Genomic DNA, 22,662 nt, shown 5'->3' on the forward strand with positions numbered 1-22,662 from the left:
GTTTTTTAGAGGGTTTTTTTATGCTCCCTTGACAAAGTTTTAGCAAGTGACACGACAAAGAAACTAGTAAAAAAAAACTCTTGCCAAATGTACAAAAAAAAAAAAAAAAAAAAAATATGGAGGCCTGATCTCCCCCTCCCATGTATAGTCATCTTAGTTGCTACTGGTCAGTACAGAGAGTTCAAACACTTTCAGACACACCTGTGGTTTTCAAAGTGACTCTATCCCCTTACATGTTCTATAAATCTGTTAATCTGTTGCTGATACATTTCATAAAGGCAGTAAGCACCATTTATAGTCAATCTATCAAGTTTTTTTCAGATTTCAAGATTCCCAGGCCAGGAGATGTCACTGTGTTCTTGTTTGACCCTGTATAACACAGGCCACAGAACTTCCCCAAAATAATTCCTGTTTGAATGGAATCATAGCTTTTAGAAAAAACATCAGGTCTTGATTTAATGATTACCAATGTCTTGGAATCCATCACGGCCCTTGGTAAATTGTTCCAATGGTAAATTGCTCCTCATTGTTAAAATGAACACTATTTCCTGACTGACTTTGTCTAGGTTCAACTGATAGGCTGAAGAGCCCTTCATTGACAAACTTCTGTTCCCAGGTAGCTCTTTGGGTCTAGCACTGTAAGAAATATTATCCAATCCTTTAATCATTCTCATAGCCCTTCCCTAGGCCCTCTGCAATTCATCAACATTCTGCTTGAATTGTGGACATCAGAATTGGATGCAATAGTCTAACCATGGTTGCACAACTCCTACAGTTTCATAAGCTGTATCTCAAAATAATATCCTCTAACCCCCGTATTCATCACTTTTGTATGGTCAGATATTCTGTACAAAGTATGCCTTGTGAGGTATTATTTGAAAATTAATGAGCTACTGAGCATTATTATCCTATTAACACGTGTGCATCATCATTGTATGTGGAGTTATGTATGAGATTTTGCTATAGATTTGTTACAGAAACATAATGTGAATTTTGAAAATGTCCACAGACTAGTCCCTCCGAGGGAACCAAAGCACTATAGACAAAGGACTTGCATGTTATCCACAGAGAGGACTCAAGCCTGAGAGATATTCCAAATGTCATGTGCACTACAGATTCATTGTCTGCATCCTAATGGGGTGAGGGGAAAAGGGACATTCCTCAATGAGAGGAAGGGCTTCTTCATTCATTTCCTGTGATACTGAGCCAGCAAAGGATAAACAATCAGCAAGTTAGCTGACCCTGGAAGCAACCCTTAAGGACATCTCAAAAGAGTACTGTCATGATAAATACGCATCAACAATGTGACACTGTTGTAGAACAAGCAAACATGATTCTGGGATACATTAACAGGAGTACTGTGAGCAAGACACAAGAAGTCATTCTTCTGCTCTACTCTATGCTGATTAGGCCTCAGTTGGAGTACTGTGTCCAGTTCTGGGCACCACATTTCAAGAGAGATGTAGAGAAATTGGTCTAGAAAACATAAGCTATGAGGGTAGACTGAAAAACTTGGGCTTGTTCAGTTTAGAAAGGAGAAGACTCAGGGGGACGTGATAGATGTTTTCAAGTATCTAAAATAATGTTAAATGGAGGAAGGGGGAAAATTGTTCTCCTTGGCCTCTGAGGATAGGACAAGAAGCAGTGGACTTAAATGCAGCAACAGAGGTTTAGGTTGGACATTAGGAAAAACTTTCTGTCAGGACAGTTAAACACTGGAATAAATTGCTCAGGGAGGCTGTGGAATCTCCATCACTGGAGATATTGAAGAGCAGGTTGTACAGACATCTATCAGGGATGATCTAAATCAGGGCTACTCAATATGTGGCCTATGTGACCCTGGGACCGTTTGTTTGCAGCCTGTGGTGTGATTTGGGTTTACGTGGGGCTCAACACGTGGCCCACAAGTGGGATCCTTTGAACGTGGCCTCCACTGGGAACACGCTCCACAATGGTGAGGCATCTCCCAGGCAGGGTGAGCACTGAAAGATGCAAGTGGAAGGACTGGCTGGAACAGGCAGGTACAAGGTGTTGGTGTTTCTAACCCCCAGGGAGGAGGTGCCAGGAGTGCTGGGGCATTGTGGGAAGTGCTTTGTATTCATGCCCATCAGTGTGAAAGAAGCTATTTGCATATATATTTGCATGTATATGCAACCATACTTAATTTGTGGCCCTCGGCATGTGCTGTGAGTATCATTGTGGCCCCCAAGGCTTCCATAGTTGAGCAGCCCTGATCTAGAAGGTGCTTGGTCCTGCCATGAGGGCAGGGGACTGGATCGGATGACCTCTCAGGGTCCCTTCCAGTTCTAGTATTCTTTGATAAACAGGGCCATTCCTTGTAGCTAATTATCAAAAACAATGTTAAATAGACTCAATTCTTTAACATATTTGCCTATCTTGTTATAGAATCAAGAATAGACCTATAGGGTATAATAAGGTTATTGTTGTAATCTCTCCTCAAAATTTGTAAAAGCAACTCACCTGTGAACAGTCTTGATCGTTTGAATGGCTAACTGCCTTATGTGAATGAATGCAGCTAGTTTACCTGTGTGCACACATGAAATAGAAGATATGCTTCAAAGCAACAATCTGCACTGCCTATTCTTCATCGGCGGAAGATCCTGATGTGACAATTGCCATGAGGAGGTTTATCAGCTTACTAAAGAACTACAAAGAAAGCTTCTGACCTGATCCTTTTTATCTCAGGTCTGCTTAAATTTTAACAGGAAAAGTTAAAGTCATAAGTGAGATCTTCCAAATAATTATTTGGAATAAACTAGAAAATGCATTGAAAGACATTGACTCTGCACCTGGGGTATCTATTGGACTATATCTATTTAAATTGATTCCAGGAACACTTACAAGTCAGCAGCCTCACTATCTCTGCTATGAAACTCACCTGCGGACTTTACCTATATCTGTATCTTTTAACCACAGCCACTCTCTTCTTTTCTTTTCCTTTTATTATTAAACCCTTAGTCTTTTAGGGTATATCTACACTTGCTCCCTAGTTCAAACTAGGGAGGCAAATGAAGCATACCGAAGTTGTTAATGAAGTGCGGGATTTAAATATCCTGCGTTTCATTAGCATATTCGTGTCCGGTCACCATTTTAAAAAGCCGGTAGCCTGAATTAACTCGCCACGTGTAGACGCCGTAGTCCGATCCAAAACCCTTCCCTCAAATTAACTGTTACTCCTCATTGCACGAGGAGTAACAGTTAATTTGAGAGAAGAGTTTCCGATCGGACTACCACGTCTACACACAGCGAATTAATTCGGGCTACCGGCTTTTTAAAATGGTGACCGGCCGCGAATATGCTAATCAAGCACGGGATATTTAAATCCTGCACTTCATTTACAACTGCGGTATGCTTCATTTGCCTCCCTAGTTCAAACTAGGGGGCAAGTGTAGACATACCCTTAGTTACCAAAGGACTGGCATCTACATGATAATTGGGTAATAATCAACTTATACTGACTTAGGAATCAGTCTCTGGCCCTTTGTGATTGATGAATCTCACATATGGTGAATCAATATTTCAATAACCTCTCACTATATTCAGAAGCGTAGCGAGGTTGTTATACACCCAGGGATGAAGGCAAAATTTGCACCCTCCTCCCCACCACTGCCGAACCCAGCACACGGCTGAGCCCGAACCTGGCGGGGGGAGCTTGTACTGCATTTTACCCCACCCCTTCCAGTTTGGAGCCGGGCCCCGTATGCACTAACCCTCAGGCAGAGGTGGAGAAGAGTCAGGCAGGGCGCAGAGAGGTGGGGAGGAGGCGGCTCCAGCCGGCAGCAGGCAGAAGAGGAGCAGGCGAGCAAAAGGATGACAGGGGTAGTGGAAGGGAACTAAATTGACACCCCACTAGAATGGCACCCGGGGGCAACTCCTCCTCACTACACCACTGTAAATAATCTACCTCTTAGGATATTTATTATTTAAATGAATTACTTATTTTACTAACTACAGAAAAATATAATTTTTTGTGATTTACATTCTTTTAAATAATTTTTTTCTCTTTAATTTGTTCATATCCTGTTCTCATTAGGTTCATGTCTTTTACACAAAAAATGTCAAATTCTTAAAATATGTAAGTTTTATAAAACACAAGAGAAATAAATGTTATATAACCTAAATATGAATTTCATCACTATATTTCAATCAAGCATTTAAAACCACTGATATAGCAAAAACAATAACTCGTTGCTTTAATGAATAAAAGGTAAAAAAGATTTTGAGTGTATCAAATTTATTGTAAGCAATCTGTAATGCTTCCTTACTGCCCAGTTACTTACCTAGTTAACCTAATTGTTTTTCATACTATTGCACAGCAATAAACTACATGAGAGTTCTGAATGTAAGAGATTCACTTACCTGTTAAAATAACACACAGAAAAGCTTTCAGATAAAACTAACACACAACACAAGAATCACCCTCACTTTCTTGAAGGCACTTGAAGCAAAAGTAGCCGAAGGCTGAGGATACATTGCAAGTGTGACTTTTTGTCTGCCACAAGGACTTTTTTCTTCAGGCTGCCGTGAGATTCTATCCTTAAGTAAAGGAGAGAGGTCTCTCTGAGCCGCTTTCCCAAATTTCACACAAGCCATTCAACTGAAGACACAGATGTCAAGATTCAAGGCCAGCCTTGCCTTGAGCAGACTGCCTCACCAAGTGTTCACAATCACAACATCCGAACATGTATGACTTTTAGTTGAGAAAGCCATGTTAATCCCAAGTCTCTGCTAGGCCTGGGAGATGTGAGTGACCTATAGAAAACACCAGCATTTTCTTTGGAAAATCCACAAAAAAACCTGGGGGGTATCTATCACCTGGGCGTCACGTGGGCCTGTGCAGCATGCACTCCAGTCCCAACACAGCCTGGCGCCCCTCTAGCATGACATCCAGGGGCAACTGCCCCTCCCTACCTCCCCCCTCACTACGCCTCTGACTATATTACACTTGACTGTCTAGATAGGTGTCAAGGGCTGGAATACTTAAAGGGGACTGTATTCGGATTCTTGGTGAGCAGCGTGGTATTACAGAAGCTGTTTTGTTATTGGCTTTGTTAATCTAACTATAGAATAAACCACCAACTCTGGGGACTGTCTGCTCTGTTCCTTGCAGTCTGCCCTGAGTAGAGCATTCTCAGAGTGGCTCATCCAGACATCCAGTCACACCTCGCTCTTCCTACACCTCTACTGAAACAAGATTGCTTGAAAGACTTTAAATGAGAGGAATTTTCCCAGGTTAGAAAGGGAATCCAGACTTTGTATTAAGAACTGTAAACTGCCTTCAAAATCCAGAGGCTTGAGAAAAGTTCTTTGTTTCAAATTTTACTTCGCATGGAAAAGTTTAGGAATTAGCTTGCGATTTTTATCTTTTATATCTTTTAGAAACCAATTCTGACTTATCTGCGTAGGCTACTTATAATCACATAAAATATACATTTCTATAGTTAATAAACTAGCTTAATGTTTTATCTAAAACAGTGTGGTTGAAGAGTCTGAGGACTCTACTGAGATTAACCTAACAAAGGCTGGTGCATATGCATTTCCCTTTCATGGAATGGTGGACTAATCAATGAACTTACATTGATCAAGAAGAATTTGAACAGCGTAAAAGGCACATTTTGGGGGAGCAAGGCTGGGACTGAGGGATATACAAGTGTCACCTTATATTTCTCATGAGAGGCTGGAAAAGCATTCATGTGATTTTGCAAGAGATGACTCTCATATATTAATGGCTATGTGAGAGCAAAGCCTTAAGGGGCTACTTTTCACTAGTACAGCAGTGAGAGAGAGAACCGGAGCTAGAAAGTTAAGGGGCATCGCAGTTCTACAATCCAGATTATACCCTGTGGGATGTCACACAAATAACTTCTTTATCCCTAACTTGAAATTCTCCTGTTTATGAATCAAAGGATCACATTTGCCCTTTTGGCTGCTCCATTACCTTGCCCAAGGCTATGTCTACACTGCACCATAGTTCAAAATAAGTAATGCAATTTGAGCTACGCAAACTGTGTATCTTATTTCGATCTTATTTCAAAATAGCTTATTTCATAATTTGGCATTGGTCAAAATAATGCACTAGTCTGAAACGTCCCTGATTCCTCGTGAAATGAGGTTTACTGGGATACTGGAATAGTGAGCCCAAAATCTTTCTGTTAAGATGAGGGATAACTATTTCGGGATACTTCCACTATCCCGAAATAGCGCTGCAGCGTAGACATAGCCCTAGATCAATGTCAGGCTGACATGCTTATGATTACATAATCATCCCATTTGCTCTTTAAGTACTTGCACAACATTATCAGAGAGAGAGCGCGCAAGTTAACAAATCCAGTTTTCTAGGATTTGTGGAATATAATCCTAGCGCAGAGAAGCAAACAGCTGAAGACAGCACACTGATTTCAGCTCCACTAAAACAGAACAAACATGTCTATCAGATAGAATGGACAATACTGCAAAGGAAAATTACTTAAACTTTTAAGAGATTATCACAAACAATTTAAACTACAGAAATTGCTTGAGAGTGTCATTTTAAATAAAAGCAAGCAGATGTACAGCACTTACTCATTCCACTTGACTCTCTTGATAGCATAGCTGTTCTTATCAATAATTTTTTTTGCCTTGAAAACATTCCCAAATCCACCAATGCCAACTGGCTCTATTTCTTCAAAATCGCTGATAAATCTTTAAAATAATAACAACAATAATAATTAATAATAATTAAAGCTACTTTAAGTCATAGGTATTTTTAATAAATGTCATGGACAAGTCAAAGGCAGTAAACAAAAAATCATGGCCTCCCTATGACTTGTACTAACTAAAAGTTTGGCTGGGGGTGCTCTGGGGAGGAGGTCTCGGTTTGCTGTGGGTACTAAGGGGGAACAAGGTTTTCTCCTGCCTGTTGGTTCTAGGAAAGGTAGCGGGTGGTAGCAGGTAGTCCAGGACCCCTGCTGATGCTGTGGGGAGGGCCCTGCTAGTACTGGAGGAAAGCCAAGCAATGGCACACAACCCGGCTCCCCTTCTGGTGTTGGGGCAGGGCAAGGGTTGGCGGGGCTGGCAGGCTTCCTACATGGCCCTTCACTGCTCTTTAAAAGTGGCTAGCTAGAGGCCTGCAGCTCCTAGGGAGATGGAGTGCTCAGGGCTGGCTCTGGGGATTGGAGTGAAGGGTGGCACTTACCTTGGGGGTGGGAGGAGACCAGAATCAGCTAGCATGTCCCTGCAACTCTCAAAGTGAGAGAGGCCAGGAGCACCTCTGCACACTTCCCCCACCATCAGCTCCACCCCTGAAGCTCCCATTGGCTTTGGTTCCCAGCCAATAAGAGCTGCAGAGCCAGAGCTCATGATGGGGTCAGTGTGCAGAGAGGCTTTGCTTCCGGTGTCCCTGGTCTGCTGGAGATGGTCCCCAGCAAACCAGGGACACCGGAAGCAAAGCCGGGGAGGCGGAGGGGTCCCGCGCCTCTGAGGCTTTGCTCTGGCAAAGCCTCAGAGGCGCGGGACCCCGCCGCGGCTGCGGCTTTGCTCCCGGTGTCTCTGGTCTGCTGGAGACGGTCCCCCCCAGCAGACCAGGCTTTTGTTGTGGACCCTGGGGCAGATCAGCTGGGGCACTGCCAGTTGGCCTCTTAAGGGGGGGTAGTCTTATACGGCGAGTATAGGCGAAAACCTATGTTTTAACTAGAAAATTAGGGGGTCGTCTTATACGCCCAGTCGCCTTATACGCCGGAAAACACAGTATTTTGAAGTCACTAGAGCTATGCAGATTTTCACTAGCTGAGGATCTGGATCAGCAACCTAAATTGGCAACCTAAAGCCCAGGGGAATATGCTAGTTGGCCTTAATGTATCAGAATGCTTTCAGACAAATGGTGTAGTTATAAAGGCACCTGATGTTTAAATCTAATTAATACATTAAACTGGTTGAAGCCCAGAGAAATCACTGCAATATTTTACAAAGTTTCATAATTAGGGCAAATTTACATGTTTAATTGTTGGCAATACCAAGTAAGCACAAACATCTTTCAAAGTAGCTTTGCAACTAATTTCAAAACTTTCTATTTCCATATAGAATTCCCCAAGAGTTCTCAGTCCCATTTTAATATCAGTTTCCACAGGAAGCTATTGATTACACATGGCTTCCAACTGTTTTTCTACTGAGCCGGGGTCTTACATTAAGCTCTTCTAACTTGGTTTTTGATTTGAGGAATGAAGCTTGATTTTTCATCAGTCTTATTACATAAGAGCAGCCAAAATAGTACAAAGCCTGCTATTACAGGTTGCACCTCTATAAACTGGGACTCTCTGAGATTCTAGCCAGACCACGGATGTTCCAGGATCAGGGAGTCCTGGTGCACTGCAGAGGGCTGGGGAAGGGAACCTGCCATATTGCGGGGCGGGATGGCGGGGGGAAGGACACCTGGTATGATGTAGCGGAGGGCCAGGAGCCAGGTGCATGGCCCAGCTGAGCTGCGGGAGAGGGAGGGAAGGAGCCAGGAAGTCCAGCATGCAGCTCAGCTAGGCTGCAGGAGGGGGAGGGAGCCGAGAAATACTGATATATGGCTCAGCTGGGCTGCAGGGAGAGGAGGCGGGGAGCTGCGGGCCCGCTGGGCTGGAAGAGAGGAGCCAGAAAGCCCAGAGCACAGCTCAGCTGGGCTGCCCAGGGGAGAGGGGAAGCCCAGTGAGGTAGCAAGATAGGGGGCAGGTCCAGCAGTAGAGGGGGGGGGCTAGGAATGACCTCCCCTGGTCCAGCAAAATTCCTCATCTGGGACCAGTCAGGTCCCGAGAGTGAGAGACCAGGGAGGTCCGTCCTGTACTTTGGGTCTCTGCTGGCCTATAGCCACTGAAGAACCGTTATTAATATAAGAGCTCTGGCAATCACAAGCACCTTCTGCTTGTCTCTCAAAGTCAGTAAATACCAGCCAAAGTTAATCTATTCTACATTCACATGAGGCACCCAGAAAAACATCTGGTACATGCCTTATACATACACAAGAATTGTCTTCCATACTTTAAGGCCAAATAGTTCATAGCATCATTTGAAAGACACAAATTGTGAGTCAGCTTTGCTAACCTCCCAGCCTCTTCCAGAATGCTACATATAATGGGGTATGTCTATACTACCACCCTAGTTTGAACTAGGGTGGTTAATGTAGTCATACGGAGTTGCAAATGAAGCCCGGGATTTGAATTTCCCGGGCTTCATTTGCATAAAGCCGGCTGGCGCCATTTTTAAATGCCGGCTAGTTCGGACTCCGTGCCCACGGCTACACACGGCACGAACTAGCTAGTTCGGACTAGGCTTCCTAATCCCAACTAGCTGTACGCCTTTGTGGAATTCTGTGGTTTACCCACAATGATCAACACGGCTATGTCTACATTGGCCCCTTTTCCGGAAGGGGCATGGTAATTTTTGAAATCGCAATAGGGAAATGCGCGGGGGATTTAAATATCCCCGGCGGCATTTAAATAAAAATGTCCGCCGCTTTTTTCCGGCTTTTAGAAAAGCCGGAAAAGAGCGTCTACACTGGCCCCGATCCTCCGGAAAAAGCGCCCTTTTCCGGAGGATCTTATTCCTATTTCAAAGTAGGAATAAGATCCTCCGGAAAAGGGCGCTTTTTCCGGAGGATCGGGGCCAGTGTAGACGCTCTTTTCCGGCTTTTCTAAAAGCCGGAAAAAAGCGGTGAACATTTTTATTTAAATGCCGCGGGGGATATTTAAATCCCCCGCGGATTTCCCTATTGCGATTTCAAAAATTACCATGCCCCTTCCGGAAAAGGGGCCAATGTAGACGAGCCCCACCAGTCTCCACAGTCTCAATCTGCTGTTTCAGATTATAGTATATGGCGTGGAGCTATTTGAATTTGCCATCAAATGCAACATATCATAAATGTAAGTTACATTTCCCTTAAGATTGATTTCATGGAGTTTTCTGATCCTTTGAACTCCTCTTCTCTTTTGCATTGTATATTACATGATCTTTATCCAGACTTTGACATCAGCGAGACCAAGGTAGGTATTCTACTCTGGAGAAACATTATGCTGCATCTTGCGACAGAAAGGGCAATCTAATGAAGGATTTTGAAAGAGGGGGTGTGCATTAGAACAGCATCTCTTAAGCGTACATCTTCGGCAGGCTTCCTTTTAGAATTATAGATGCCATTTTATCATGTCAGTTAAACATGGTTCCTTTGTGCTTGTTATAAATTGTATTTCACATACAGGCGATCCCTGCACTTATGACCTAATTAGTTCCTGGAGAACCGTAGTAAGTCGAACCCTAATTTCCCATAGGTGCAATGTTAGAAATGGCAGTTCCGTTCCTAGAAATCCATTTCTACCCTAAAAATACCAAAATTAACTATGGAAATGGAGGAAAACTAAACTAAATAGTTCAATTAATGTACAAAAATAACAAAAAAGTGAAGACCGATGTGGTGGAGACCACAGTTTAAGCAGCAGCTGCAGATTGGCGAGTCTGACTGACTTTGTACGTTTCCTGTTTTGGGATGATGCATGGAGTCTGCATCGTACAGCATCATAAATGCGAACTGCAGATGTAAATTGGGGAGGTTTAGGAGCTATCTCGCATGAAAAAAATGGTTGTAAATGCGGGGGGTTGTAAGTTGGGGGTCACCTGTATGTATCTGCTCTGTGAGCTACTACCTCCACAGCCTTGTAAATGAGCCTCCCTCCTTCAACAAGTCCCACCTACTAGAAGCATTTAGCATATAAAATAAGCTATTAGAGAACTTCCTACTTCAGTTTACATGCTTATATCATTTACATTTGGAATTTTCATAAGAACAGAAGTGGTCTACCCATTTTCTTTGAATAATCTCATTGATGTCAACATTTGTAGCACTGCCTGTTTCTCAAAAAAAATTAAGAAAATTCCACAGAGATGCACAAATACCAAGCACAACAATTCATACTATAGGAAATACCTATACCTCACCCACAAATGGCAGTTTGCATATACAGGCAGTCCCCGGGTTACATGGAGCCGACTTACATCAGATCCCTACTTACAAACGGGGTGAGGCAACCCCGCACTAGCTGCGCCCCCCCCCAGCAGACCGCCGAGACGCACCGCGGTCCCGCCGCCTGCGTCCTCCGTGGCGAGAAAAGCCGCTCCGCGTCTCTCTGGTCTGCAGGACTGAGGGAAGTGAGGTGTGGGAGAATAAAATTGAGCTCTGGAAAAATGTAGAGTTTCCCCTACAATATGTACCAGTTCCAACTTACATACAAATTCAACTTAAGAACAAACCTACAGTCCCTATCTTGTACGTAACCCGGGGACTGCCTGTACTTGAAAATAGAATTCCTTCCCCACTCCTTTTTTTTGTTTTACAATAAACATGCAAAACTGTTAGTCAGAAAAATCTAAATCATCACTGAAATAACTATGCGCCTCTTAAAATCTCCTCACCTTTCATTCTTAGTGTACTTATTTTCTTCTTTGACCTGCGCACCGGAGAACGTGGGTGCCAATTTAGGTGTGTTTTCTCTTCTTGGAGAAAAAAGAAAAGTAACAATAATATGATAATAATGTGATACATGAATAGAGAACAGAAATTTACCTAGAAATATTTTGGCATCATGTTTTAGTCAAGCCACAAAGCTAGCAGGTCTCAATCGCTGGTCCATGGCTCGCTGCCGGGCCACTGGGGCTCTGGGGACCAGGACTGGGATACGCTGCTCACACCGTGGCTGTTGGGAGAGGTGTGTCCTGTCCTCCCCCATCCCATCAGCCAACCAGCACCAGGCAGAAGCGGGGGTCACTTCCCCGCCTCAGAGAAGCGTTTTGCTGCATAGCAAGAGGGCAGCGTGGAGCCTGGCACAGCAGCCTTGGAGCAGCCGCGACCAAGGCAGCAGTGCTCAGCTGGTAGCTGGGAGGCAGCGCAGGACTAGGTGAGAGGAACAGGGAAGGCACTGGGGGTTCTGGAGGTGGGGCTAGTGCTGGAGAGCTCTGGGAGTAGAGGGCTCTAAGAGACAGAAGGCTGGCACTGGGGAGCTCTAAGGGGTGGGGGTCTCTAAGAGGCAGGGAGCTGACACTGGGGGCACTGGGGCATCTGGGTTGGGGAGCTGGCACTGGGGGGCTCTGGAAACAGGGCTATTAGTGGGGGGGCTCAAGGTGGGAGGCTGGCCCAGTGGGAGTTGGGTGCAGGGGACTCTGGGGTCAGAGGCTGGCACTGGGGGATAATGGAGGATTGGGGGTCTCTAGGAGTTAGGGCTGGCACTTTGGGGGTCTTAGAGCCAGGGATTTTGGCAGACCAGTAACATTTTATTTGCATATTCATTATTTGCAAATATGCAAATAAAATGTTACCAGTCCACCAAAAGTTTGTGAATGGGTTTGCTGGTCCCTGGTATAAAAAAGGTTGGGAACCGCTGGTCAAAACTACTAAAAATTTCAGAACATATATATTTAAAAGCAAGGGAAATACATAGATACCTCTTAGATTTCACGGCAGCATTTTGGGGAGTTGTCTATATATAAAAAAAAAGAAATGAAATATATTTATTGTTGTATATGATAATTAACCTTCTAACACAGATTAGAATGTGGGTACCAGCTGTCCAAAGCCATACTTAAACTGACTAGCTAATTTGTTGGATGTCAACCTTCAGTTTAAATTACTCATGAAACTTGGATATTACTAGAGCAATGTGAATAATGGATTTTTCTGTTCAATGGCAATTCCTAAAAAATCCTATTTTGTGTGAAGCCCAAAGCTATTTTCTTTAATCGAAGTTTAATCAAAGTTGTGAAAATTCATTTTGATTGAACAAAAGATTTTGAAAAAATAACATTTAATTTTAAAAAGTGCAGAAGCAAGATTTTAAGTTTTCAGAATATATGTATACATATTTACATCAAACAATTTAGCAAAATTGACATAAATGCAAAGCCAAATCTGAACTTTTTGCTGAAAGAAGTTTTGGCCAAAATTTCTCTACGTATGACATCATTATTTTTATCAATATAGATCAATTACAATCAATGTATAAGCACAGGTTAATCAATCTGATAACAGACCTACTATCTCCAACATTTTCAACTGCACATAAGTAAAACTGGATACTTGGGGCTGCTTCATCTTCATTAAAAGTGAACATTGTGATCAGGAGTAAAATAATGACAGTCTAAGATTTAACTATGACAAATGAAGGCGTTCATACTGTACCCCAGGAGATGAAGATGGTTCATCTATTCTCATGCCATTCATTTTATTTAACAAGCTTCCATTTTTAGATGAAGAATCAGTACCACTATAATGGGGGGGAAATTAATTTCAGTATTTCTACTTAAAACTGTTCTTGAATCAAAACTACAAAATTCTTGATGCAACAGAAAAAGGATTACATGAATTAACTACACAATACAAAGCTTCCTTTGCAACACAATTCTTGTGATTCAATTACATTTTATAATAAAATGCCCTTTTCTAGAATGGATTTCATCCTAGTACGTCAATGTGATTTACAAATGTTAGCTATTCTCACCATGGTAAGGTAGGCTGGATACAGAGATCATTTTGCTGCAGTCAGGCCACCGTGGGTACAGAATTTAGCAGCTCTTTAACATTACACTGGACATCAGAGAAAATATAATGGTGATACCAGAGCCAAATTAACCACTAAGCACAACAGGCAGGTATCAAGGGGTCCAACACAGACTGGAAAATTGTTCACCATAATATTCTTTCTGCTAGCAACTTCTCCTTTTCTTCATGACTAGGTTGTGCCTCTTTGGATTCACGCCTCTTTTTATTAATGGAGAATGAAGACAGAAGTGGTATAGCAGAAATTTGGTACCCAGAAATTAGTGGGAAAAAACCCTGATATCTGTTCAACAAAGCACCATCACAATACAAGAATGATTACTGAAAACTTTAATGGGGTGACACACTTCTTTTTACATCCAAGCAAAAATACTTCTAAAATAATTACTAGTACTGAACAAGAAAGCATTCAGGATAACCATACATTCTGTGTATCCTAAAGTCTATTACAAGAAATATAATAAAGTTCAATGCAATTGCACAATTAAAGTGTATTCTTGGCCTGTAATTAAGAAGCAGAAGCTTAAAATAGGACTAATTCACAAGTGAAAAGACAGCAACAGATTTTGCTTAAAACTCTAACCTAGCTCTTGAATTATAAATAAATGAATGATGTTAAATATCACAGTATTAATGGTCCCAACTTACTATGCAGATGACGAGTCTGACATGTCATTGGAATTACTAAGTCCACTATTTGCAGAATTTGCAACAGGTGTGTGTCTCTGTTCCGGTATATACATTTAACAAAACAAAAACAAACAAAAAACCGGATATCTATGAGTCAATGCTTTGCTACTACAAAGGACAACATGCTAAAAAGACTAAAACAATGGAGTTTAAAAAACAAATTACTGGGACTACATTAAGCACTAAAGTTCCAGCTGAGGAAGGGGTTTATTAGTCTTGGGGGACTTCTGCAGAATTCCTGCACCTCCCTGAAGAAGGAAAGCAAAGGAAGCTTCATGAGGGAGGATGTAGGGGGGACCATCACAGGCACAGTTTTGGGGGGGAGATTGCCTTATCTAACAAAGGGGAGACTGGTAGGACATACAGGGTTACACTGTCCACTATCCCCCCTCCCATTTCCGCCAGGGCACAGCTGCTCAGCTGAAGGAAGCTGTATCTGGGCTCCACTGACTCTGAAGCTGAATACCACCTCCTGGATGCTAATGGAAGTCAGATTCCCCTACTGTGTGCTGGGAGCATGTGCTGAATGCCCACAGTGGGGCAGGAAAGAGATGGAATTGGGCAGGGGGAAGGGAATGCGGAAGGGAGAGGAGTAGAAGGGGCATGGACCAGTGGGGGAGGGAAAAGGGCATAGGGGAATTGTTGGTGGAAGTGAGAGCCCCCCTGCATGTGGCATCCCCTTTGGCAGCAACTACAGCTTCCCCTGATAGCGGGCCCTTTGAACCCTCACCCTAACAAACCCTATCCCCTATATCTAGACCCTCCAATGAGTCCCCCACCACACTGAGCCCCAACCAGCCGCACCTGAATCCTCACCCCATCAAGCCCTATCTCCTACCATCCAGACCTTGGTACTAAGCCTCATCCCATCCAGATAGAACCTGCTGAGCCCCAACCGCCTTTACCTGGATCCCCTACAGAGTCATATTGCCCATGCACCTGGAACTTCTCAGCAAGGCCCTGTGCATCCTGATCTCCCACTGAGCCATCCACACCCAGATTGCCCCTCACAGAAGCCTCTCACCCCACACCTGGATCCCCCACACTAAGCCCCTCCACACTTACATCCTGCAGGGCTGGGCCTGCCTACTCACACCTGGTGCGCCTAGCACAGAATAGCTGAATTTGCAGAATTTTAAAATATTGTGCGCATAACTTTAACTATTCTGGCACAGAATTCCCTCATGAGTAGTGTATGCACAGGCTTAACTTTAAGGCACTGAGCTGAAACTAAAGTTGGAATTTTTCCATTAACTTTAGCGTGGCCAGGATTTTGCCTGTGGTATTTAAAACTTTATATCCTTTTTCACCCCTGCAATTAAACGTCAGTAAACAATGGTACAGGAACATTTTTAAAAGTGAGGGTACTAAGTCCCACTGTCCCTGTCCACTTCCACTCGCAGCTGAGGCCAAGAGCAAAGCCCCAGCATAAGATTTTGTAAAAGAAAATGACATTTCAAATTAAAAATTAAGAACTACTAAAGAGATATCACATTTAGGCATGTGTAAGAAGTGATCAGCACCCTTGGCATCCACTGAATGCCACTGAAAATGCAGGTGCAGGTCCCATACAATTACAAAATAATTCTGATTATGAAAATTCAATACCATCGACACAAGTGCAGGGAACTATACAACTAAGAAAACTGTACAGTAATTGTAAAGTAGCACTGTACTGTGTGTGAGAGAATTTCATTTCATTATATTAGTTACATTTCCTTTTGTTAAGAGAACTGTATTGAAATATTTTTCATAAGTTTTTCTGTCATATGTGTTTAACGGAATGATAACTCATAGGACGATGTATGCAAATAGAGATACTAATTTTTTTTTAAATAACCTATTGACTATACAGCCACTGAATTTTAGCTACCAAACTGTGGAGCATCGCCAACATAAATCTATATGGCAAAGATTATTCTTTTCCTTCAAACTGAAACAACAAGACTTGTTTCTCGCCAAATGATGATGAAACATGATCGGGGGGGGGGGGGGCAACAGACTGCACAGGCCCCTGGGCAAGGTGTGTGTGGGACAGCTCCCTGCTCTCAGAAGGGGTGGGGTCTCAGGCAGCCAGTACTCCAAGTCAGCCAGAACGTGCCCCTGTTCCCCTCACCCCACCCCCCAACTCTCAGAGCTGTCTGGAGAACGTAGCACAGCACTCCAGCAGCAATCTAAATAGCAGTGGCAGTCCAGAGTTCCGGGTCCCTTTGAACTGCTGGGCCCTGGGGAAACTGCCCCCTTTCTCCCCTGCTCTGCTCTGCCCTGGTTGGCAGACCTGAACTTGATTCAAAGATGAATGAACCAGAAAGGAAGCTTTTCTCTTTAGACTACATGCAATACATACCATTGAAGTTTCTTCGGATGTTAACTGCTCATATGCACATTTTGCAGCAGCCTGTTTTGCAGCTTTTTTATCATTTCCCGTGCCTTCACCATAAATCTTATCGTCAATTTTACAGACATAAGAAAATCTATAATAATAAGAAGAATAAAACAGTATCCATATATGCTGCACAGCAAATTCTAATTTTAACAATTTTGAATACTAGTGAAATGTAATAATGATTTTATCAAGAACAAGTTTTTCAATATTTTTTCATATATGTAGATTTTCAAATATGATTTTGGTTGTCTAACTTGAGATGTCTTAAAAGGATCTGAGTTACAGAAGATGGGGCTTGTTTTGTTTTGTTTTTTTGAAGGTCCAGTCCCATAAAGCAGCTTATATAAGGCCCCCAAAACCCTTAATCATTCAAAAATCCTGAATATAGATTTTAAAACTAGGTCCTCGTGATGGTACTTTTTAAATTTAAAATTGTAAAAAACATCTTAGCCTAGAATAGTATTATTTGAAAGAGAGAGAGAACGAACATTTGAGGTGAAGAATTTTAAAGTCTGTGTTTGATTCACCAGGATAGGTTCTGTGAAAATTTAATAGAATTAAACAAGAACAAGATCATTTTAAAATTATAATTGAATTAAGCACATTGATCTTTAAAAGGAGCATTGAAGCCAGTTTGAATGCTCCCAATTTAAAAAGCATTTCTAAAATACTTCTCACTTTGAATAAACTACTAAATATGTTGTATTTAAAAACATTATTAGCTGTAATTTTAAAAAGGCAAGTCATTTTGGTACAAAAAGAACAAGGATTGTAACAGGGTAATAAAAATTATTAGGCTTGTTTGGAAACAAATTCCAGACTAGGACACTGATCCTGAAAACTCTCATCTACATGCTTAACATTAAAGACAAGTCATCCCTCTGATTTTTGGCCAGATATGAAAGATTTGGGTGCTCATGCTAGAGTTATAAATGCTCATGTTAATTTTATTAATTATTTCAGTAAAAATGTATGTGGTACTGAATTAAGGCACTGTGATTAGAAATTCATGTGTTACCCTACCAAATTTTTTAAAAAGACAAGCACCACATTTATAACTTCCAACACAATAGCTAATTGTGATGAATTACTGGTGGTGTTTTTTGGTTTTGTTAGCAGCTCCAACACATCATTCTTCAATTCATTCAGAACTGCTGGCAGTATGCCATCTGCTGCTGATGAACTTGATGTTTTTTAAATGTATTAATTTGTTTCAGTACCTCTTTTGATACCTCAGTCTCTAACAGTATCTCTTTGTTCTCTGAAAATACAAGATATTTCCCCACCATCCTCTGCAGTGAAAACCAAGGCTGTATTCATTGCAAGAAAAAGTGTCTTTATTTCAGCATAAACTCTTAGGCTATGTCTAGACTGGCCCCTTCTTCGGAAGAGGCATGCTAATTTCTAACTTTGGAATAGGGAAATCCGTGGGGGATTTAAATATCCCCCGCGGGATTTAAATAAACATGGCCGCTGCTTTTTTTCCGGCTTGCGGAAAAGCCGGAAAAGAGCGTCCAGACTGGCGCGATCCTCCGGAATAAAGCCCTTTTCCGGAGGATCTCTTATTCCTACTTCAAAGTATTATTCAAAGTAGGAATAAGAGATCCTCCGGAAAAGGGCTTTATTCCGGAGGATCGCGCCAGTCTGGACGCTCTTTTCCGGCTTTTCCCCAAGCCGGAAAAAAAGCGGCGGCCATGTTTATTTAAATCCCGCGGGGGATATTTAAATCCCCCGCGGATTTCCCTATTCCAAAGTTAGAAATTAGCATGCCTCTTCTGAAGAAGGGGCCAGTCTAGACGTAGCCTTTGGGTACGACTAGACTGCAAGCCTCTTGAAAAAGAGCATCTAGACTACAACTAGTACTTTCGAAAAAGCAAGCCACTTTTTCAAAAGAGAGTGGAAATTTCCAGAGGCAGGTATAAATATGCAGGCCAGAATCAGGCTAGAGATGACGAAGTGGGTCTTTGCCAACGAAAGCTTATGCTCCTACACTTCAGTTAGTCTATAAGGTGCCACAGGACTCCTCGCCGCTTTTGCAGATTCAGACTAACACGGCTACCCCCTCTGATACTTCAAACTGATAGTATCCCTAAACTCCACAAGTGGGGTAGTGGTCCTATTCAAGCCTATTATGTTAAGGTCTTCTCTCTTTCATGTAAAGAAAAAATTGAAGGCTTCCTTTGGGAACTGTTTTGCTTCCCATAATGTACAAACAGACATGTTTTCTCCTTTCAAGATCGTGTTTTAGCACTTGGGCTCTCTATGAAAGCAATAACTCTCAATGACTCCAGCAGTAACAAGATTAGGCCATTGGTTGATAGGACAGTTAGCCGATCTCAAAAGCACATTTGATCAGAAGTTTGTGACGGAGTACATTAGGGAGCCACAGACTGGCAATAACACAAATGGTTAATATTTTTAAATAAGATATATCTTGCTAAATATCACTCTCCAACTTTCCATTTTGGAAGAAGTTATTAGGAAACAGATGTTGGAATTGATCAATCGCTATCTGGATTCCTTCAATTCACTTTTAATTTCTCCCACTATGGTTTCAATTGTGAATAGATTTCATTCCAGTAACAGATCCAAAAAACATGCCCTTTCCTCAAGCAGGTCACTGTAACAGATCCCTTTGACTTCAGCAGTGAGCATGACTGCAGTTCTCAAAAACCATCTAAAAGCATCCATGTAATGAAATCACAGAGCAGGCAAACAGAGATAAGAAGCAGAAGAAATTAACAACATTAACGACATCTTACGTTTTTTTATGAGGAAGTCCACATTCTTCTTTTAAAACATAGTCAATCTTTTTTTTATTTTTTTGTCCGTAGTGAGAAAGCAGGGAGAGATAGTCATGTGGCTTTTCATCTGATGATGATACTGGTGGTGGTGGTGGTGGTGGTGGTGGTGGTGATGGTGATGGTGATGGTTGCAGCTGCAGAACTTGTGGGAGCAAAACCCCATCAGGCTACAAAATAAATATGTGAAACATGCATAGCTTGAAAGCTGTAAAGTTACTAAGTAGCATAAAATGAGCATCACCAAGGCACTGGTATAACGGCCAGGGTTGTGAATCCTTAACCATTATAGATAATTCACAATGGTTTAAAAATAAACCCCTCCACAATCACCATTATGGAATATACTGGCCCAGTAAAACTGAAAACCACCTGAGATAATTACTATCCCATTAGAATTTGCAAGGAAGTTTGTAATCAAGAAATCTATATAAGATTTCAGGATTGTAAAATATGGCCTGATCCCTGCTTTTACATTTCTGCGGACCCTTGCAGTGCAGTTAGACTACAGGCAGTCCCCGAGTTACGCGGATCTGACTTATGTCGGATCCTCAGTTACGAACGGGGCCCTCTCCCTGGTCTCCAGCAGACGCGCGTCTGGGCTGTCTGCTGCCCGCGTGTTCCGCCGCTTTGCTCCCCGTCCCCCTGGTCTGCAGACCAGAAAGACTACAGGAAACCCCTGCTCCGGGCTTCCTGGAATCAGCCGCTGATCAGTTTCAGCAGCAGCTGACTTGGGGATGCCTGGGGTTCTTAAGTTGAATCTGTATGTAAGTCGGAACTGGCGTCCAGATTCAGCCGCTGCTGAAACTGATCAGTTTCAACAGCGGCTGAATCTGGATGCCAGTTCTGACTTACATACAGATTCAACTTAAGAACAAACCTACAGTCCCTATCTTGTACGTAACCCGGGGACTGCCTGTATATTTTTGAAAGATAGGCCTTTGTTCCCCACTGCATGTTTGGACATCACTTACGTGTGAGTGCTTTTGCAAAGCAACTCTTTTCAGTTATGCATTTATGAGAAATAACATGTAGAAAGCTATATTTTATACAGGATTTAAATGTACATAAGGGCCTTGTAGAAGTATTGTTCACTCCCTGAAATGCTAGAAAAGAGCTCAGGAAGAAACAGAAATAATTAAGTTCTGAAATGAAGCCTGTCTCTTAGGGGAGTTGTCATATCAGATATCTCATGCTCTCATTCTCCTTTATGGGCCAGACTCTACAGCAGGACCTCATCTCCCCTGATGCGCCACAGGAATTAATGTGTCAGGATGAACTGCTTCCTCCCTCACCAAAAAGAAATACCATGGATCATCATGAGAGATGCAATTATGACCAGGGATCCCAGCATACACAAAAGAACAGGAGCATGACACATTCAAACTACAACTCCCATGAGACATTTCAGAATTAAAATATTTCAATTTTTTATTTTTGGCCAAAACTCAAAAGTTCTTCCTCTGGGGCGGGGAGAACCAAACAAAACAAGAAAGCTTTCCAGCCAGCTCTTTGTGGTAACTTTATAAAGTTACCTCCTCTTCTTCATTTTTCTTTTCTTTTCCCTGTATCAAAAATTTGCTGGTTTCTACAGTTTTCCAGATGCTTAAGTTCCAGAGAGCACAGGTTTTACTGTATAAGTCTGAAAAAAAACTCTCCGATGGAATGTTATAAAAGGACAATATTTTCCAACCGAGACATTTCTAATGGATCCACTAGGTCTCGACAAATACATTGTTTTTTCAAATAAAAGAATATGTTCTAAAAAAAGCAGGGATAAGGTCCTGTTAGTTAATCAGAGCAGAACAGTTACTAGTGAGGGTTTTGCCTCCAAATAAAAAAAAATCCCAAACCAAAACACACACACACTCAAGAGCATGCTAACTTGACTTGAAGGTATAAATGAAAACAACCTTTCAAGTGGTAATTTCCTCCTAACTTTTTCTTGAATGTTGAATGTATTAATTATTAATTAATTATAACTATTATTTCTGGAGGTGAGACTCACATTTATGACCAACACTATAGTGAAGACCTGATATCTAATCACTTTGTAAGCCTTTTTTATCCCATAAACCAGGAGGAGTGCTTTTTGGGGTTTGGGGTTTTTGTTTGTTCATTTGTTTTTGTTTTTTCATGTAGTAGAATTGTCATGCTTAAGGATTTTCTAGGCTAGACAGACACCGGTCACCCACACAGTTTAGTTTAGCAACCATTTGAATTGCCTCTGGAGCTACATTAGAAGATGATCCATTAAAAAGCCATCTAATTCAATGGTCCCCAACCATTTGAGGTTGCCGGGCGCCAGGTGGCGTGGCCGTTCGCCCGCCGGGCGCCAGGGAGCGGCTCCCCCCCCCATAGCCACATGCCCGGGGGCGGCCCCCCCCATAGCCACACGCCCGGGGGCAGGCCCCCCCATAGCCACGCGCCCGGGGGCAGGCCCCCCCATAGCCACGTGCCCGAAGCCGGCCCCCCCCATAGCCACGTGCCCGAGGCTGGCCCCCCCCATAGCCACGCGCCCGAGGCCGGTGCCCCCTCCAAGAGCCCCACGCCTGGGGCCGGTGCCCCCTCCAAGCGCCGCGTGCCAGGGGCCGGCGCTCCCCCCGCCAAGTGCCGCGCGTCTGGGACTGGCACCCCCTGCAAGCGCCACGCGCCTGGAGCCGGCGCTCTCCCCCCCCAGGCGCCATGCGCCCAGAGCGCGGGCGGCCAATCCGCGGCGCTCCCGGGGCCGGCGCTCACCGTGCACCATGTGCCCGGGGCCGGCTCCGGCACCATGAGTGCGCCACGTGCCTGGGGCCAGGCCAGCCCTGAGCACTTGGCGGGTGCATACAAATGCTGTTGCGGCTCTAATTCAAACAAAAACATTGTAGTTTATTGTTTACTTTTAAACAAAAGCTGTTGTTTACTTACTTGTGTTATGATATTCCATGCTGCCTTTGCAGCCTTTTCTTTTGCATCTTTCTTGTTTTTACCTGTAGCTGGAGGATATTCTTTACCATTTATTACAACCATGACAGTGAACCTGTAATAAAGAAAACTGGTAACTGAACAGATGAACTGTGGCATATGCATATGGACCTTATCAAGACCCCATTGTTTTACCATTAGAGAACTAGGAAAGGTTATGAAAATACTTGAGTATCCAGGTGATTATCGTCTCCAAAATTCTGTTTCCATCATTCTTTAGAAGCTTTGTGTCCTCCCCAATC

General features: G+C 42.9%; 1 protein-coding gene across 3 annotated transcripts in view; it reads right to left on the bottom strand.

Moving 5' to 3' along the window:
• EIF2AK2 (eukaryotic translation initiation factor 2 alpha kinase 2) overlaps positions 1–22,662 on the bottom strand; it is a 46,738-nt gene that overhangs the window by 19,508 nt on the left and 4,568 nt on the right. For 2 of the 3 annotated variants that reach the window (XM_075924959.2, XM_075924960.2), the window contains 8 exons: positions 22,364–22,475; positions 19,415–19,623; positions 16,614–16,740; positions 14,225–14,301; positions 13,199–13,283; positions 12,466–12,500; positions 11,440–11,520; positions 6,583–6,702 (listed from right to left, as the gene is read on the bottom strand). In XM_075924959.2, coding sequence (XP_075781074.2) covers positions 6,583–6,702; positions 11,440–11,520; positions 12,466–12,500; positions 13,199–13,283; positions 14,225–14,301; positions 16,614–16,740; positions 19,415–19,623; positions 22,364–22,475 — 846 coding nt within the window. The remainder of the gene's footprint in view (positions 1–6,582; positions 6,703–11,439; positions 11,521–12,465; positions 12,501–13,198; positions 13,284–14,224; positions 14,302–16,613; positions 16,741–19,414; positions 19,624–22,363; positions 22,476–22,662) is intronic. The other variant, XM_075924961.2, reaches the window with a different exon arrangement.

This window comes from Pelodiscus sinensis, chromosome 3, assembly GCF_052426305.1.
Source record: "Pelodiscus sinensis isolate ZL-2025 chromosome 3, ASM5242630v1, whole genome shotgun sequence".
NCBI classification, from domain to species: Eukaryota; Metazoa; Chordata; order Testudines; family Trionychidae; genus Pelodiscus; species Pelodiscus sinensis.